Consider the following 15,933-nt stretch of genomic DNA (forward strand, 5'->3'; position numbering starts at 1 on the left):
CCTTCAGACTTCAAGTCCTCTACTCCATGCCTCACTAAAATTATACTAACACACAAATACATTAGTTTTGAAGGGAAATTATACAAACAAATCTGCTGTACAACCATGTGCACCTGAATGTCTCCATCCTATGCCAACATCCACAACATCCTAGTCCATCCCTATGCCACTCCCAATCAGAGCTCCTTGGCACAGGTATCATATCCCTGTGGAAGACGTAGGTAGACTTGCCAAAAGGACCCACCTAGCACTTCCAGCTGTGTCACAGGGTTATCTGACCCCATCAAAGGCTGGGCCACATGTAAAACCAACCAACCATACACCAGCTCCGCTGCAATCATTGCACAACTTATCTTGGTGTGACTACCAACCAGCTGTCTGCGAGGATGAATGACCACTGTCAACTTGTGGCCGAGAGAAAAGTAGACCATTTTGTGTCACAATTTGCAGCTCAACATAAAATGCCAATGAACATAACATGCTTGATTTCAGTGGCTGTTTCACAACCCAAGCCATGTGGCTCCTACCTTCCACCACCAGCATTTCTGAATCACACAGATGGTCGTTATCCTAACAACACATTCTCCAATGCCAAGATTATCCTGACCTCAACCTACATTAACCTAATATTCCCACACCCTCCACCCAACAGTTTTGGTGTCCCAAAACTATCACATTCTCTCTTTTTAAGTCCCCTCATCATCATTATGTGCTGCCCTATGCTAAAGCAGCCGCTTGTCCTTTAATTTCCCCACTCCTCTTTTTTTCTATTCAACCTGTTTTTCCCCCCAAGCATTGTACTCCAAGGCTGCACCTTGCAGTCTCCTCAGGCTGCTACCTAGTCAGTGTGTACCATGCCAGACAGCGTTCTTCCCCACCTGTATTCTGCTATTAATCCCTCTTCCCCATCCCAATCCAGATTGCTGTTCACATGACAGTCACATTCTGGTCAGAGCCGCTGGTGATAGCGGTCATGTGTGCATGATGTGTGTTTATGTGGTGTAAGCTATAATGTGTAACAGTATTTTCATTGTGCCTGTCAGCAACTCCGCAGATCCTTTTTACGGTGAGTAACAATCTATCCTTTTCCTGATATTGTTAATATTCGAACCTTGAGTTGCCATTATTCGATTTTACCTAACAGCTTTTCTTCCATCCTACAATCCGTTGTTGTTTTTCTTTGTTACTGTTCTATAGAGCATTACTCATCGTTGTGTCCATTCTCTCTCTTCCTTCCTGTGTTTTTTTCACCATCGTCCAAACTGCACATGCTTTGTCTTCGGAGCCCCAATGTATCGATGATCTCATCCATGCACAACACACAGCCATATGATCGTGCAGATTGTTGGTGCATCATCTCAGACCTAAATTCTTCCCGCATATACTTGTAATTATTCGCAATGATCATATTTCCTCCCTCATCCTTGCGTATTTTAATGTTTTGTTTTCCACACCTACTTGTGCCACACAAACTCCCATACCTCACCTGTTCCTTTCTTCCCGCGTTTTTGTACATTTTTCACGTAGTTTTACTTATTTGTGCGCCTTTTTACGTATTTGTCCGCCTTTTTACGTATTTGTCCGCCTTTTTACGTATTTGTCCGCCTTTTTACGTATTTGTCCGCCTTTTTACGTATTTGTCCGCCTTTTTACGTATTTGTCCGCCTTTTTACGTATTTGTCCGCCTTTTTACGTATTTGTCCGCCTTTTTACGTATTTGTCCGCCTTCTTACGTATTTGTCCGCCTTCTTACTTATTTGTCCGCCTTCTTACTTATTTGTCCGCCTTTTTACTTATTTGTCCGCCTTTTTACTTATTTGTCCGCCTTTTTACTTACCTGTGCGCCTTTTTACATACCTGTGCGCCTTTTTACTTACCTGTGCGCCTTTTTACTTACCTGTGCGCCTTTTTACTTACCTGTGCGCCTTTTTACTTACCTGTGCGCCTTTTTACTTACCTGTGCGCCTTTTTACTTACCTGTGCGCCTTTTTACTTACCTGTGCGCCTTTTTACTTACCTGTGCGCCTTTTTACTTACCTGTGCGCCTTTTTACTTACCTGTGCGCCTTTTTACTTACCTGTGCGCCTTTTTACTTATTTGAGCGCCTTTTTACTTATTTGAGCGCCTTTTTGAGTATTTCTGTGAGCTTCTGTGTGCCTATTAGTATTTTTGCACGTCTCCCTCCGTTATCTAGCTCCTTTCACAATCACCTAACGACTTCATTTGCCCATTTCCTGTATCATTTTCCGTTTCCCAAATGCCATCCCTGCCACAACGGACCTCTGATTCATCATTCGGCACCAGTTCAAGGAAGTGTCCCTTTGCCTGGCAAAAATGAAGTCCCACACCCCGTTACAGCCTAAACCATGGATCTCCTCCCCCACCAATGACCTAACCACAAAAATTCCTTTCTCTGGCTTCCAACTCACCTTTCACAATGACCTCCAGCTTTCCAGATTCTGCCAGTCCTTGTCCCTTCCAAGCCTGCTACTGCAAAAATAAATTTCCATGACACAGGCATCACAGAACCATCTCTGCTCCCTCCACAAGATGCTGCTGCTTGAATCCCTACCTCGTCATACCTTCATAGAACCCAAACCCTGCCTAGTGGACCTTTCCAAATAGCAGGATCCCCCCAAAACTCTCTACCAACACCCCAAATACAAATACAAAGCGTAAACAATCCTGGAACACTGTTTTAACATTTCCACAAAAACACTCAGCCCACAGACGTTTCAGTACTATCGAAAGGTTTGACCTTTAGTCCTACACCCTAATTTAACCATGTTGGGTGTGTCAGAGACCTACTCCCCTCCTCCTGTTCCCTTTAATGGAAACACTTCTTTGCCAGAAGTTCCTCCAACCAAAGCCAGCTTGATTCTGACATTGAACGCTGTCTCTCCCAGTTCGTGCTGATCCTCCTCACCTCCCACCTAACTACACCTGTCTGACCTTCCAGGGATTCCTTACCTCTAACTTGGGATCACCACCCTTCCTGAGGTCCCTTCCTAAGAACATCAACCTTTCAGCAGGGGAGAGGATAGCCATACACAGTCTCAAAACAGATCCTGACTTAATCATCTTCCCTGCAATCAAAGGCTACACCACTATTATGATGAGTTGAATTGATTAGCTGGCGGAAGGGCACTACCAATTATCTGACTTGTCCACCTATATAATCTGCAAGAGTGGTCCCATCTCAAAAGCCCAACATAACCTCCAGTCTCAGCTTAAAGCTTTAGGTCCTTCCCAGAACCTCACCCCTGAATTGATTTCCCTCCTTATCCTTATAACACCATACGGGTGGGGTCTCCGAGGCCCGCTCCTGATTTTTATCGAGAATTTCCTGTCACTCCGTACTTTCCATGTCAAAGTTGGTGCCTCCCATAATTCCCCCCATATCCAGGAGAATGGGGTCCTATAGGGCTCTACATTGAGTGTATCACTATTTTTAGTGGCCATTAACGGTCTAGCAGCAGCTGTAGGGCTGTCCGTTTCGCCCTCTCTGTATGCAGACCACTTCTGCATTTCGTAGTGCTCCCCTGGTACTGGTTTAGCTGAGCAGCCCCTACTGGAAGCCATCCGCAAGGTGCAATCATGGGCTCTGGCCCACGGTTTCCAGTTTTCGGCCGCAAAATCGTATGTTATGCACTTCTGTTGGTATTGTACCATTTATCTGGAACCAGAACTTTACCTTAATGACGATCCACTCACTGTAGTGGAGACATATCGATTCTTAGGACTGGTTTTCGATGCCGAATTGACTTGGTTACCTCACCTTCTTCAGCTTAAGCGGAAGTGCTGGCAGCACCTCAATGCCCTTCGCTGCCTGAGCAACACCAACTGGCATGCAGATAGCTCTAGTCTGTGCAGCTCTACAAAGCCCTTGTTCAATCCTGCCTTAACTATGGGAGTCTGGTTTATGGTTTCATGGCACCCTCAGCATTGTGTGTACTCGACCCAGTGCACCACTGTGGCGTTTGCCTTGTGACGGCAGCTTTTAGAACAGGCCCAGTGAACAGTGTCCTGGTGGATGCCGGAGTCCCTCCATTGCAGTCCAACGTGCACAACTGCTCGCCAGTTACGTTGCACTCATTCGTAGTTCTCCTGAGCATCTCCCACAATGGTGGCCCAGGTCAGGGCTAATGACTGTGGTTTGCGTGCGATCCCTTCTGTCTGAACAGGGGTCCTTCCCCTTACCACCTCCCATCCAGGTCGGTATGCATACAACTCCATGGTGTACACCTAGGCCGCAGATTCGTATGGACCTTTCACATGACCCTAAGGACTCATTTACTCCTGCCGCTCTTTGCTGTCATTTTCTCTCGATTCCTGATGTGTTCCCATAACACTCATGAGATCCAAAGGGCTGCCACAGAGTCCATCCCCAGGTCTAGTAACCGTCTCAGATGGAGGCCTGTCCCTTGGTGGAATGATGACTGTTGATTGTCAATCAGGGCCAGATGGACAGTTCTTTGGAACTTCAAACGGTGTCCAACTACAGACAATCTTCATGTCTGCAAGAGCACATGCAAGGCGAGTGATCAAAGAACGGAAGAGGGCTTCCTGGAGGGAATTCATGACTTCCATTAATCGGTCCACTTCCGCTGTGCACGTTTGGGAATCAATATGACGGATTTCAGGCAAGGGTAGTCCACATCCCCTTATGGCCTTGTCAAATAATGGGGTCTTGGTGGACACGCCAGAAGAGATGGCTCACGTTTTAGCCGAACACTTTTACACTGTTACTAAGTCATCCAGACAAGCTCCTGATGTTCAGGTATTCCATCCGACTGCGGAGATGAGGAAGCTCAATTTTTTCTCACGTAATGAAGAAGTCTACAACCTTCCATTCTCTGTGTGGGAACTGGAATCAGCTTTATCTGCAGCCAGAGACACTGCTCCAGGACCTGATGAGATCCATTATACCCCGCTTCGTCATCTGTGCCCTGAAGCGAAAGGTCAGCTCCTCTCTTATTTCTATGAGATTTGGTTTGACGGACAGTACCCCATTACTTGGAATGAGGCAATCTTAATTCCGTTCTGGAAACCGGGTAACGACCGTAGTGCCCCTAACAGTTATCGGAGTGTCGCCCTTACTAGTTGTATGGGCGAGACTCTTGAATGCATGGTCAGTCGCCACCTCATCTGGCTTCTTGAGTCCCGAGGTTACCTGAGCCGCTCCCAGTGTGGTTTCAGGCGCTACCATTCCACTCTTGACAACTTAATTCTACTGGAGACAGTTATACAGGAGTCCTCCTTACGCCGAAACCATTTAGTTTGTGTGTTTTTTGGCTTCAAAAAAGCATATGACACTACTTGGACGTACAACATCCATCACCAACTTCATGAATGGGAACTACGTGGACACCTGCCGCTTCTGATCCAATCCTTTCTCGAGGACAGGCGTTTTTGTTATCGCATTGACGATACCATGTCTGATTGCTATGTTCAAGAGAATGGTGTGGCCCAGAGCAGTGTCCTCAGTGTCACATTGTTTGCCATCGCTATCAGTGGCATTTCCTCTGCAGTCAGGAGCCCTGTCAAATGCTCTCTGTTTGTGGATGACTTTGCAATCTTCTACTCTTCCTCTAATCTTACGATGACGCTGACGCAACGACAACTGACCATTAGGAGGCTGGAAACCTGGGCCCAGACAACTGGTTTTCGGTTCTCAGCTGAGAAGACTATGTGTCAATTTTAATCGTGCTTGTCGGAGTTTTAACCAACCAGACCTTACAATGGGGGACTGTAGTTCACTTTTTCAAGACACAGTTTGCCTTTTGAGTTTATTATTTGACTCGAAATTAACATGGCTCCCACACCTGAAAGACCTAAAAAAAAAAGGCTTCCGGTTGTAGAACGTTTTGAATTGCCTTGGCGGAAAAAGATGGGGAGCTGACAAGTCCCACCTCCTCCAGTTTTATAGGGCATTTATTTGATCACGCTTACACTATAGCAGCGTGATCTATGGATCAGCCCATCCTTCCTACCTCCAGATGTTAGATGCTGTCCACCATGTGGGCATTCGCATATTGACTGGAGCCTTTTGGACCAGCCCAGTTCAGTGTCTGTGTGCAGAGGCTGGTAGATGAAGATGAATCACCACTCTGGATTTGGCAACATATCGTTTTGGTTCGACAGGCACTGAAGATCTCAGCATCACCCCAGTCATTGGCATTTCATTCAGTGATCCAACCAGTCTTCGAACGACTGTTCAGGAATTGGCCTCAAGCGACCCAGCCACTTGGTATACGTGCTACGGCCTGCCTCAACGATCTGGATCTCTTGGGTATGAAAATACACACCCAGGAATGGAACGCACTACCGCTTTGGTGTCTTCGGAGGCCCAAAGTGATTTTAAGCTTGATACAGTACCCGAAAAATTGTACTCCAGATATGGCTTTTACAACTTTGTTTTCGTCTGTTTTAAGTATGTACCATAGTTTTATCGTTATTTATACAGATGGATCCCAGCAGGTGAATGCTCTCAGTTGTTCTGTAGTTTTCCCTAATAGGGTTTTTAAAGTGCATCTTCTAGAACAATTTACAAATTGTGATGCGGAGTTATATGGTATTCTAATGACACTGGAGAGGGTTCACACACATCACCATACAAGTTTTCTTGTCTGTTCCGACTCTCTTAGTGCACTGCACGCGCTTCACCAAATGTATCCGGTAGACCCGCTGATTCAGCTCATCTATGACTGCTTGCAGCGGCTTCAACACTGTGGCAAGAAGGTGATCTTTTGCTGGGTACCTGGCCATGTTCGGGTACCGTCCGTCAAACCAAATCTCATAGAAATAAGAGAGGAGCTGACCTTTCGCTTCAGGGCACAGATGACGAAGCGTGGTATAATGGATCTCATCAGGTCCTGGAGCAGTGTCTCTGGCTGCAGATAAAGCTGATTCCAGTTCCCACACAGAGAATGGAAGGTTGTAGACTTCTTCATTACGTGAGAAAAAATTGAGCTTCCTCATCTCCGCAGTCGGATGGAATACCTGAACATCAGGAGCTTGTCTGGATGACTTAGTAACAGTATAAAAGTGTTCAGCTAAAACGTGAGCCATCTCTTCTGGCATGTCCACAACGACCCCATTATTTGACAAGGCCATAAGGGGATGTGGACTACCCTTGCCAGAAATCCATCATATTGATTCCCAAACGTGCACAGCGGAAGTGGACTCATTAACAACATGGCTGATAAAGCTGCCAAGGAAGCATGTTGGGATGGTGCTGTCCATCAATGTCCCATCCTGTTCCACGCCATTATCTCATTTTCTGACAGATGCATCATGCTTCAGTGGGAGACTGAATGGTTGCAGGTGTCTTACAACAAACTGCGGCTGCTCAAACCGACCACAAAAGCTTGGCGGACTTCGTGTCAGTCTTGCCGTTGGAAGGAGGTTTTGCTTACCAGACTCCACATTGGGCATAGCCCTTTCACACATCGCTTCCTCCTCTGGGGGGAGGAGCCACCTTTCTGTGAAGTTTGTGGCTACATGTGTCCTGTATACTGATAATAGGGCAGCCCCTCATCTCGCTGGAGATCTGCCCACCATCCTCGCATATTCCAATACCGGTGTTAACAGAGTGGTGAAATTTTGTGAACTCTCAGGCCTCATCCCTAAATTGGTGGGGAAGGGCAGCAGACTTTAGTACGTTTTAAACTGCTCTGCATGTGGGGACTGCCTTTGTCCCCCACCAATGAGATTTCATGTTGACTTTTCATCAGGGCACTGAGGACCGCGAAGTCTAGCGCCCCCTCAACCCAACCCAACTCATCATCATCATCATCATCATCATCATCATCATCATCATCATCATCATTGACGTGTTCCAGGGCTCTGAAATGGTTTACACCAATGGCTTGATGGCTGATGGTCATGTTGGCTTCGCCTACGTCCACAGAGGCCATTTTGAACAGCATTCCTTTCCCGATGGATGCAGTGTATTCACTGCAGAGCTGGTGGCCATCTCTTGTGCACTTCAGTATATCCGTTCATACCCCGGGGGAATCGTTTCTTCTGTGTACTGCCTCCTTCAGCAGCCTAAAAGCTATCAACCAGTGCTACCCTCGCCACCATCCTTTGGTAGCATCCATCTAGGAGTTCATCTATGGAATGATACTGTTGTTGAGTGGTGTTCGTTTGGACCCCAAGACACATCGGCATCCCAGGGAACGTACTTGATGGCAGGCTGGCCAAACAGGCTACGCGGAAACTGCTTCTGGAGATGGGCATCTCTGAACCTGACCTGCATTTTGACTTATGCTGTAGGGTTTTTTGGCTTTGGGGAACAGAGTGGCATAACAGTACACACAACAAACTGTGTGTCATTAAGGAGATTATGAATGTGTCGAAGACTTACATGCAGGACTCTCACAGGGAATCAGTTGTGCTCTGCCGGCTCCTCATTGGCCATGCTTGGGTGACCCATGGTTACCTCCTGCACTTGAAGACCTGCCCGAGTGTCAGTGCAGCTCCCAGTTGACAGTGGCCCATATTATGGTGCATTGTCCCACTTTGACTGTTCAGCAACAAAATCTTGTGTTACCGGACACGTTGCTGCTAATTTTATCTGACAATACCTCACTGGATGATCTAGTTTTACTTTTTATTCGTAAGTGTGGGTTTTATAATTTGATCTAAGTTTTAACACATGTTCTTTGTCCCTCTGTGTCCTCCACCCCAGTGCTTCTAGGGTGGAGGTTTTAATGTGTTGCTGAGTGGCTGGCTTCTCCTTTTTTATTCTCATGGCCAGCCAGCTATGGTAATCTGCTTTGTTGTTTTAATCTCTTCATCCCATTTCTTGCATTTCTGTGGTTTTCATGTCCCCTTTTGTCCGTTTACATGTTTGTTGCCCTTCATCATTCTTGTGATATTACCTTTCATCCCATTTTGAGTTGTCAGGCTCGTTTGTTTTATTCTCACACTTGCTGCATTGTTTTATTCAGAACAAAGGACTGATGACCTCGTAGTTTGGTCCCTTTTCCCCTCTTTTTAATCCAATCAACCATTTCACTCCAACACACCATTGGCACGAAATTGTGAATTTTCCAGTAGTTTTTGAGTAAACCCTGTATTTTCACATATTTGTGCATATTTTGACTTCTGTTATACCTGTTTTGCTTATTTGTGTGCGTAGTTGCATGCCTGTACATATTTTTAAGCATATGTTCCTGTTATCTAGTTCCCATCACAGCCACCTAATGCCTTCATTTGTCCATTTCCTATGTCATTTTCCATTTCCTGAGTGCCATCCCTGCTACAATGAACTTTTTCTCCATCATTCTGCACCAGTTCAAGAAAGTATCCCTTTCCCTAGCTGAAACCGATTTCCACATACTGTTCCTTAAATGTTGCCTAAAACATGGAATCTCCCACACTCCAATTTCCCCAGCACGAAAGTTCCTTTTTCTGTATGCCACCCCTCCTTTTGCAGGGACCTTCACCTTTTCAGATTCCACCAGTCCCTGTCCCTCGAAAGCCTGGTGCTGGAAAAACACACTTCCACAACACAGGCAACCCAGAACCACCTCTGCTCCCTCCACAAGATACTGCTGCTGTGCGATCCCTGTTACATACATCACATACCTGCAATTGAAACCCTTGCTCTCCAGCGCCTGGAATAGCAATCAAGACACCACCTTCATAAGTTATCAAACCTGCTGACATGCTGTTGATATTTTGGGACACCACTATACAACACCTATCATATCCACAGTGTTCCTCATTGTGAAACCCTCATAGAATCTGGACCCTCCCAGCGGACCTTTTCAAATAGGAGCATCCCTCAAAACTCCCTAGCAACACCCCAAATCCAAATCTGGAGCTTAAACAATCCTGAAACACTGTTGTTAACATTTCTTCAATATTACTCAGCCCCACAGAAGTTTCAGTACTATCCAAAGGTGTGACTTTCCTGTGAATTGATTTCCCTCTTCAACCCAATGACACCCCACCCAACCACCTACTTACATCCTCCCCAAAATTAAGAAAACAAACAATCATGGACTTCGAATTGTAGCTTGTTGTTGTGCCCCCACTGAAAGTATTTCAGCCCTTAATGACCATCACTGCCAACCAGTTAGTGGTAATCTAGTCTCCCTTGACAATATACCTACTCTCCACCATAAGCAATACATTACCTCCTGGTTTCTTACTGGTCACTGTTGATTCCACATCCCTAGATACCAAAAACCCACATACTCATAGTCTTGGTGCAATTGAACACTACCTTTCCCAATGTCCTTGAGACTCCAGACCCCCTACTTCATTCCTCATACACCTACCTATCTGTATTGTAACACTTCTCCTTTGGAGGGAAGTATACAAACAAGTCTGTGGCATAGCTATGGGCTCTCACATGGGACCCTGCTATGCCAACCTGTTTATAGGCCATCTAGAGGAAACCTTCCTAGCCTCCCAAACCCCTGCTCTGGTTCAGGTTCACTGATAATATCTTCATGATCTGGACCCAGGACCAATACACACAATCTTCATTCTTTCATAACCTCAGCATCGTTACTACAAATTGCTTCACCTGGTCTTCCTCAACCCTGCTTGCCACCATCCTGGACGTGGACTTCTATCTCTCTGATGGCTCCATTCACAACTCTGTCCACATTAAACCCAGCAGCCACCAACAGTACCAGTATTTTCACAGCTGCCATCTCTTTCACACCAAAAAATTCCTCCCATACAGTTTGGTCACCCAGTGATGGTGTATCTGCAGTGAGAGGAACTCCCTTTGCCAGTATGCCAAAAGTCTCACTAAAGACTTCAAAGACAGGCAGTATCCAACACACCTAGTCTCCAAACAGATTTTGATTTCCATTTCCCCACACACTCCCAATCCTCTCATCACTTGTAAGAGCCAGCTACAAAAGAGTGCCCCCAGTGTCACCCAACATTATCCCACACTTCAACTTCTGAACCACATCCTTTGTCGAGGCTATGATTATCTATCATTATGCCTTGAAATGACGGATATCCTACACAAGATCATTCCAACCACTCCTAAAGTGTTCCATCACCCACCCAACCTCCGCAACATCCTAGTCCATCCCTGTGCCACTTCCAATCCCTACTCCTTGGCACAGGGATCATATCCATCTGGACAACTCAGGTGCAAGACTTGCCCAACAGCAACCCCTTCCCTGCTATCCTTCACCCTTCCCCACTCCATTCCTGATTGCTGTTCAAGTAAAAGTTGCAATCGATCATATACCGGAGATGCTGAGTCGCGATGGGCACATCAAAAAGATTCACACAATTATAGCTTTCGGCTGGCCTTAATGGCCGAAAGCTATAAATGTGTGAATCTTTTTGTTGTGCCTATCGCGACTCAGCATCTCCGCTATATGGTGAGTAGCCACTTTCCTTCTCTGGCATTTTTACATTCCATCTTGGATTTTCCATTGTTTGATTTTTGCAATCGATCAAGTACTTTTTGTGATTTCTGATAACAATATTTCCAATTTATATATTACACATATAGTTATATATTGAAATATAAGGCCAATGTCTATCTTAATCCTCATCAGAGTATCATGTAAAAATTTGAATTAAAACAGTAAGAACCTTGCAGAAATACTGGTAATAATGTTTTTGCTTTATATAATACATATTTATTTATGTATTAAAAAAGGTATATAAAACACACTTGTTTCGACATGCAACAGTGTTACAAAATTCCCAAGCAATTTTTGAAGACCTTGTGAAGATTTAAGATTTTGAACAAATGAACACGAGATTTTTGCTAGCGATATTTTCTTATAATATTTCTACCCAAGAGAAGTCTGCTGGCATCAAACTTTTGCTTGAATCTGAGGATGGAACTTCTGAGTGTGTAAGCTTGGAGCATGGCATTGTATTGTAATGAATGATGGGCAGTGAGAAAACAGAAAAGAAGACATTAGAAGCATTTCAGATGTTATACTACAGAAGGATGCTGAAAGTAAGTGTACTGATAGGTTAAGGAATGAGGTGGTTCTCCACAGAATCAGTGAAAGAAGGAACGTATGGTAAACAGTGACAAGAAGAAGGGACAAAGTGATGAAACATGTGTTAAGGCATAAGGGAATTACCTCCAACATACTAGAGAGAACTGTAGAGAGTAAAAACTTTAGAGGTAGACAGAGATTTGAATATATCTAACAAATACTTGAGAACAGAGGGTGCAAGTGCTATTCTGAGATGAAAAAGTTAATGCAGGAGAGGAATTCATAGCAGACTGCATCAAACCAGTAAGACGACTGAGGACTCAAGGAAAAAAATTATCCATTTTTCTGTATATGCTCTCTAAGTCAGCTGTTGTCAGATACCTTTCTTCAGTAAAATATCTTCTTTGTGAAAAGTTTTGTTCATTTAAGTGGTGTTTGCGATGTGAATCATAAATTCTGCATTAAGGAGGTGGCTGTAACCTGGAAGTGGATTGACTTGACAGTCATTTATGTTGTTTATTTATTACAAGTTGCTCTGTCACCTGTGGGCGAACAATAGAAGATGAATTTTTCCGATTTCTCTCATTTTCCTCTGTATGTCTCTTGTGGCCTGTAACTCGTTATGGGACCCTCTGGTATCCACTGTGTACACCGATACTGGTAAAGAAAGGGCAGTGTTAGTCTACTGGCAAACTCTTCCTTAAATTGTGTCTAAATAACAGCTACTGTCACCCTTATTGATGATTCAAATTTTTATCCGTGTGTGACTAGTTTAAGTTCCTGACTGTTGTTTGTCTCTGTAGAGTATCTTTGCTTTACATCTCAGCAGTGATAGTGTCCTTGAATATTAAATGACACGTAGTAACACCAGTATCATGAGCAGGTGCTTAACTGGTGTCACTTTCAGACATGACTGCACAACAGCATAACAACCAGAAGCCTGGTGGCAGCTAAAAACACTTCCATATATAAATAGAAGGCAGCATCATACCATTACAGACAAATCAGAATAGAAGGTCTGTAAATAAAGTGGTTGTATCAAGATATTGATATTACTTTGTCAAACTTCAGTACATCAGGTTTAGTCAGCTTTGTAATAAAAATCTGTGTATCTTTGTATGACTGTCCACAGAAATTAATCTTAGAGGGGGTAACACTCTAATTGGCTTTCTTTATATGAGGTTGAATCCAAAATTTTTGGGACTAGTGCTGCCATCTGGAAAGTAAGAGTAGATCTTTGCACTGCTAAGTGGTGAGAGTTGCATATCTGATGAATCAGTGTGCGGAGTGGCATTCAGCTGGGAGGACTTGTTGCGTGTCCACAGTGATTTCTGCAATACTCTGTGTTTGGTGTGTGTGGTGATTTTATGAGGGATCCGCGAACAGAACAGCATTTGCGTATCAAATTCTGTGCAAATCTTGGGAAAAGTGCTACGGAGACCCTTGCAGTGATTCAAGTGTTTGGGGGACAGAGCATGAGCCGTATGCGTGTGTTTGAATGACATGCTCAGTACAGGGCCGGCCGTACAGACATTGAAGATGATGCTCACACTGGAAGGCCCATTAGCCGCACAACACCAGGCATTGTTTCCAAACTTCAACAATTGGTTTGTGCGGATCGATGTCAAATCATTCAAGGCCTTGCGGATGAAGTGGGTATTGGTTATGGGACATGTCAATGAATGTTGACTGATGAATAGGGCATGCATTGTGTTGCCGCAAAATTTGTGCCAAGGATCTTGACTGCCAATCAGAAGGCACAGCGTGTTGAAGTGTGCACTGACCTTTGTCAGACCACATCCGATGATCCAACCTTCTTGTCATGGGTTCTCACCAGCGACGAGAGCTGGGTTTATGGTTATGACCCAGAGACAAAGCAACAATCGTCCCAGTGGAAGAGCACTGGCTCTCCAAGACCCAAAAAAGTGAGACAGGTGAAGAGCAAAGTGAAGATCACGATCATTGTTTTCCTTGATCCCAAGGGAATTGTGCACAAAGAATTCATCTCACCCAGCCAAACAGTGAAGTCAGCATACTACCATGATATTTTGCATCAGCTCCATGAAAACGTGTGACAACGAGGGCCTGAACTTTGCCATCAAGGGAACTGGTTGCTGCATCATGCCAACATGCCCTGTCACATGTCCTTGCTCACCAGGACCTTTTTGGCATAAAACAACATGGCAGTTGTATCCCACCCAGGGTTCTCACCAGCGACGAGATCTGGGTTTATGGTTATGACCCAGAGACAAAGCAACAATCATCCCAGTGGAAGAGCACTGGCTCTCGAAGACCCAAAAAAGTGAGACAGGTGAAGAGCAAAGTGAAGATCTGGCACCTTGCGACTTCGCACTATTCCCAGAACTGAGACTCAAGTTGAAAGACCATTGGTTCGACACTCTAGATAGGATTTAAGAAGCATTGCTGGTGATGACAAACGCCCTCAAAGAACAGGACTTCCAGAAAACATTTGACGAGTGGCAGAAGTGCTGGGACTGTTGTGTACATGTGGATGGGAACTACTTCGAGGGTGATGGTGACCATTAGTCTGAAGGTAAGGTTTTCAACAGATGGCAGCACCAGTCGCGAAAATTTTGGATAGCAGCTCATATAACTTATTCATCTAGTATTGGAAGATACAAATGTGAAAGGAATTTAAGAAGATATTATACCACAAAGGATTGATCGATATAAACTCAATATTTTCTGGTAGATTATTTTGATACCAAAATGGGAAGCATTTTTAAACAGTATATTTTAAGTACACTTCATTAATATGAATGTGAATGCCACCATTTTGATTGAATGATATGAAATTACATCTTTGTCATAAAATATTCAATGAGTTACTCTGAAGAAATAATATCATTCCTCAATTTATAATGTTAGGGGGTCTCACTGAAAATTAAAAATCTGAAATATAAAATAAATCAGAACAACTGAGGAAGATCAAGTGGGATAGCAACAAAACATCAGGGAAAAGTTTCCATTTCATATTACCCTATCTGGAAAAATATAAAGAAATTTTAAAAATGACACGGACAGCATTTTCTGTTGCAAACAATAATGCCAAATCTGCAACATAGTAAAATAGCTGACAATATTTTTTAGAAATGCACAAGAATTTTGTAATAAATGTAAAGTGCATAAACCTCCCTCCCCTCAAGATTCTAGATATAGGCAAGTACCCCATCTAGCTCCCACCCCAACCTGGCTCCCTTGTTTTCAGTTGTAAGTGATGTTTAATGACTATTCCAATGTAATTTTTCTATATCTACATCTACATCTTTTTTCAGGCATTAGGATGTGTCTCACTCTAAAAAAGATTCTATTATTTACAAATAGGGGCAATAATATGTACATGAAAACCTACACCTTCTACGACATACTTACTCAGCACAATGATAATGCAACAGAAAGATTTACCATCCCCAAAGATTTGGGAAACATAGATATAATATGTTACAGTTGCCTTATAAAATATTTATACTTTTCAGTTCGATTATAAGTTTTTTGTGTGCACATTATATTTGTCCGTATTTACAGGATCTTTATTATCATTTGAACTTATTACAGTGGTGATGAAATGCAATATGTTTTTTATGTTGTCTATTTTTTTCTTGTAGGTGAAATGCTGAGAGATAGCTACACAATGGCATTGGGGAAAGAGTCATCAGCTGTAAGTAGTTGTGGTTTAGACCTTTTTTTTGTACACAATATGTGAAAAGCTATATAGATAACTGTCGCAGTTGCTGTAAAATTTGGTTGCAACCAAGTCTGTATTAATTCATGTCTAAAATGGTACCTGGTGCCAGCTGCAGATTGCTTATCTAATGGCATCCAGAGGAATGAAAATTTGGTTTTCTGTGTGTTGTAATTATTGACTAAATTTAAAAATTTAAAATACTGCCATAATTGACTCGGTAAAAGGTATAATCTTAGGTTAAAGGTTTAACACAATAAGTATTAAAGGTAGAATATGTGT

At 43.6% G+C, this 15,933-nt stretch overlaps 1 protein-coding gene across 1 annotated transcript in view; it reads left to right on the forward strand.

Annotated features, from left to right (window-relative positions):
• The window catches only part of LOC124553992 (histone-lysine N-methyltransferase eggless-like), a 374,632-nt gene that overhangs the window by 127,579 nt on the left and 231,120 nt on the right, over positions 1 to 15,933 (forward strand). The window contains exon 5 of the mRNA XM_047128016.1: positions 15,575 to 15,627. Within this exon, the coding sequence (XP_046983972.1) occupies positions 15,575 to 15,627 (53 nt within the window). The remainder of the gene's footprint in view (positions 1 to 15,574; positions 15,628 to 15,933) is intronic.

Source organism: Schistocerca americana, chromosome 11 (genome assembly GCF_021461395.2).
Source record: "Schistocerca americana isolate TAMUIC-IGC-003095 chromosome 11, iqSchAmer2.1, whole genome shotgun sequence".
NCBI classification, from domain to species: Eukaryota; Metazoa; Arthropoda; class Insecta; order Orthoptera; family Acrididae; genus Schistocerca; species Schistocerca americana.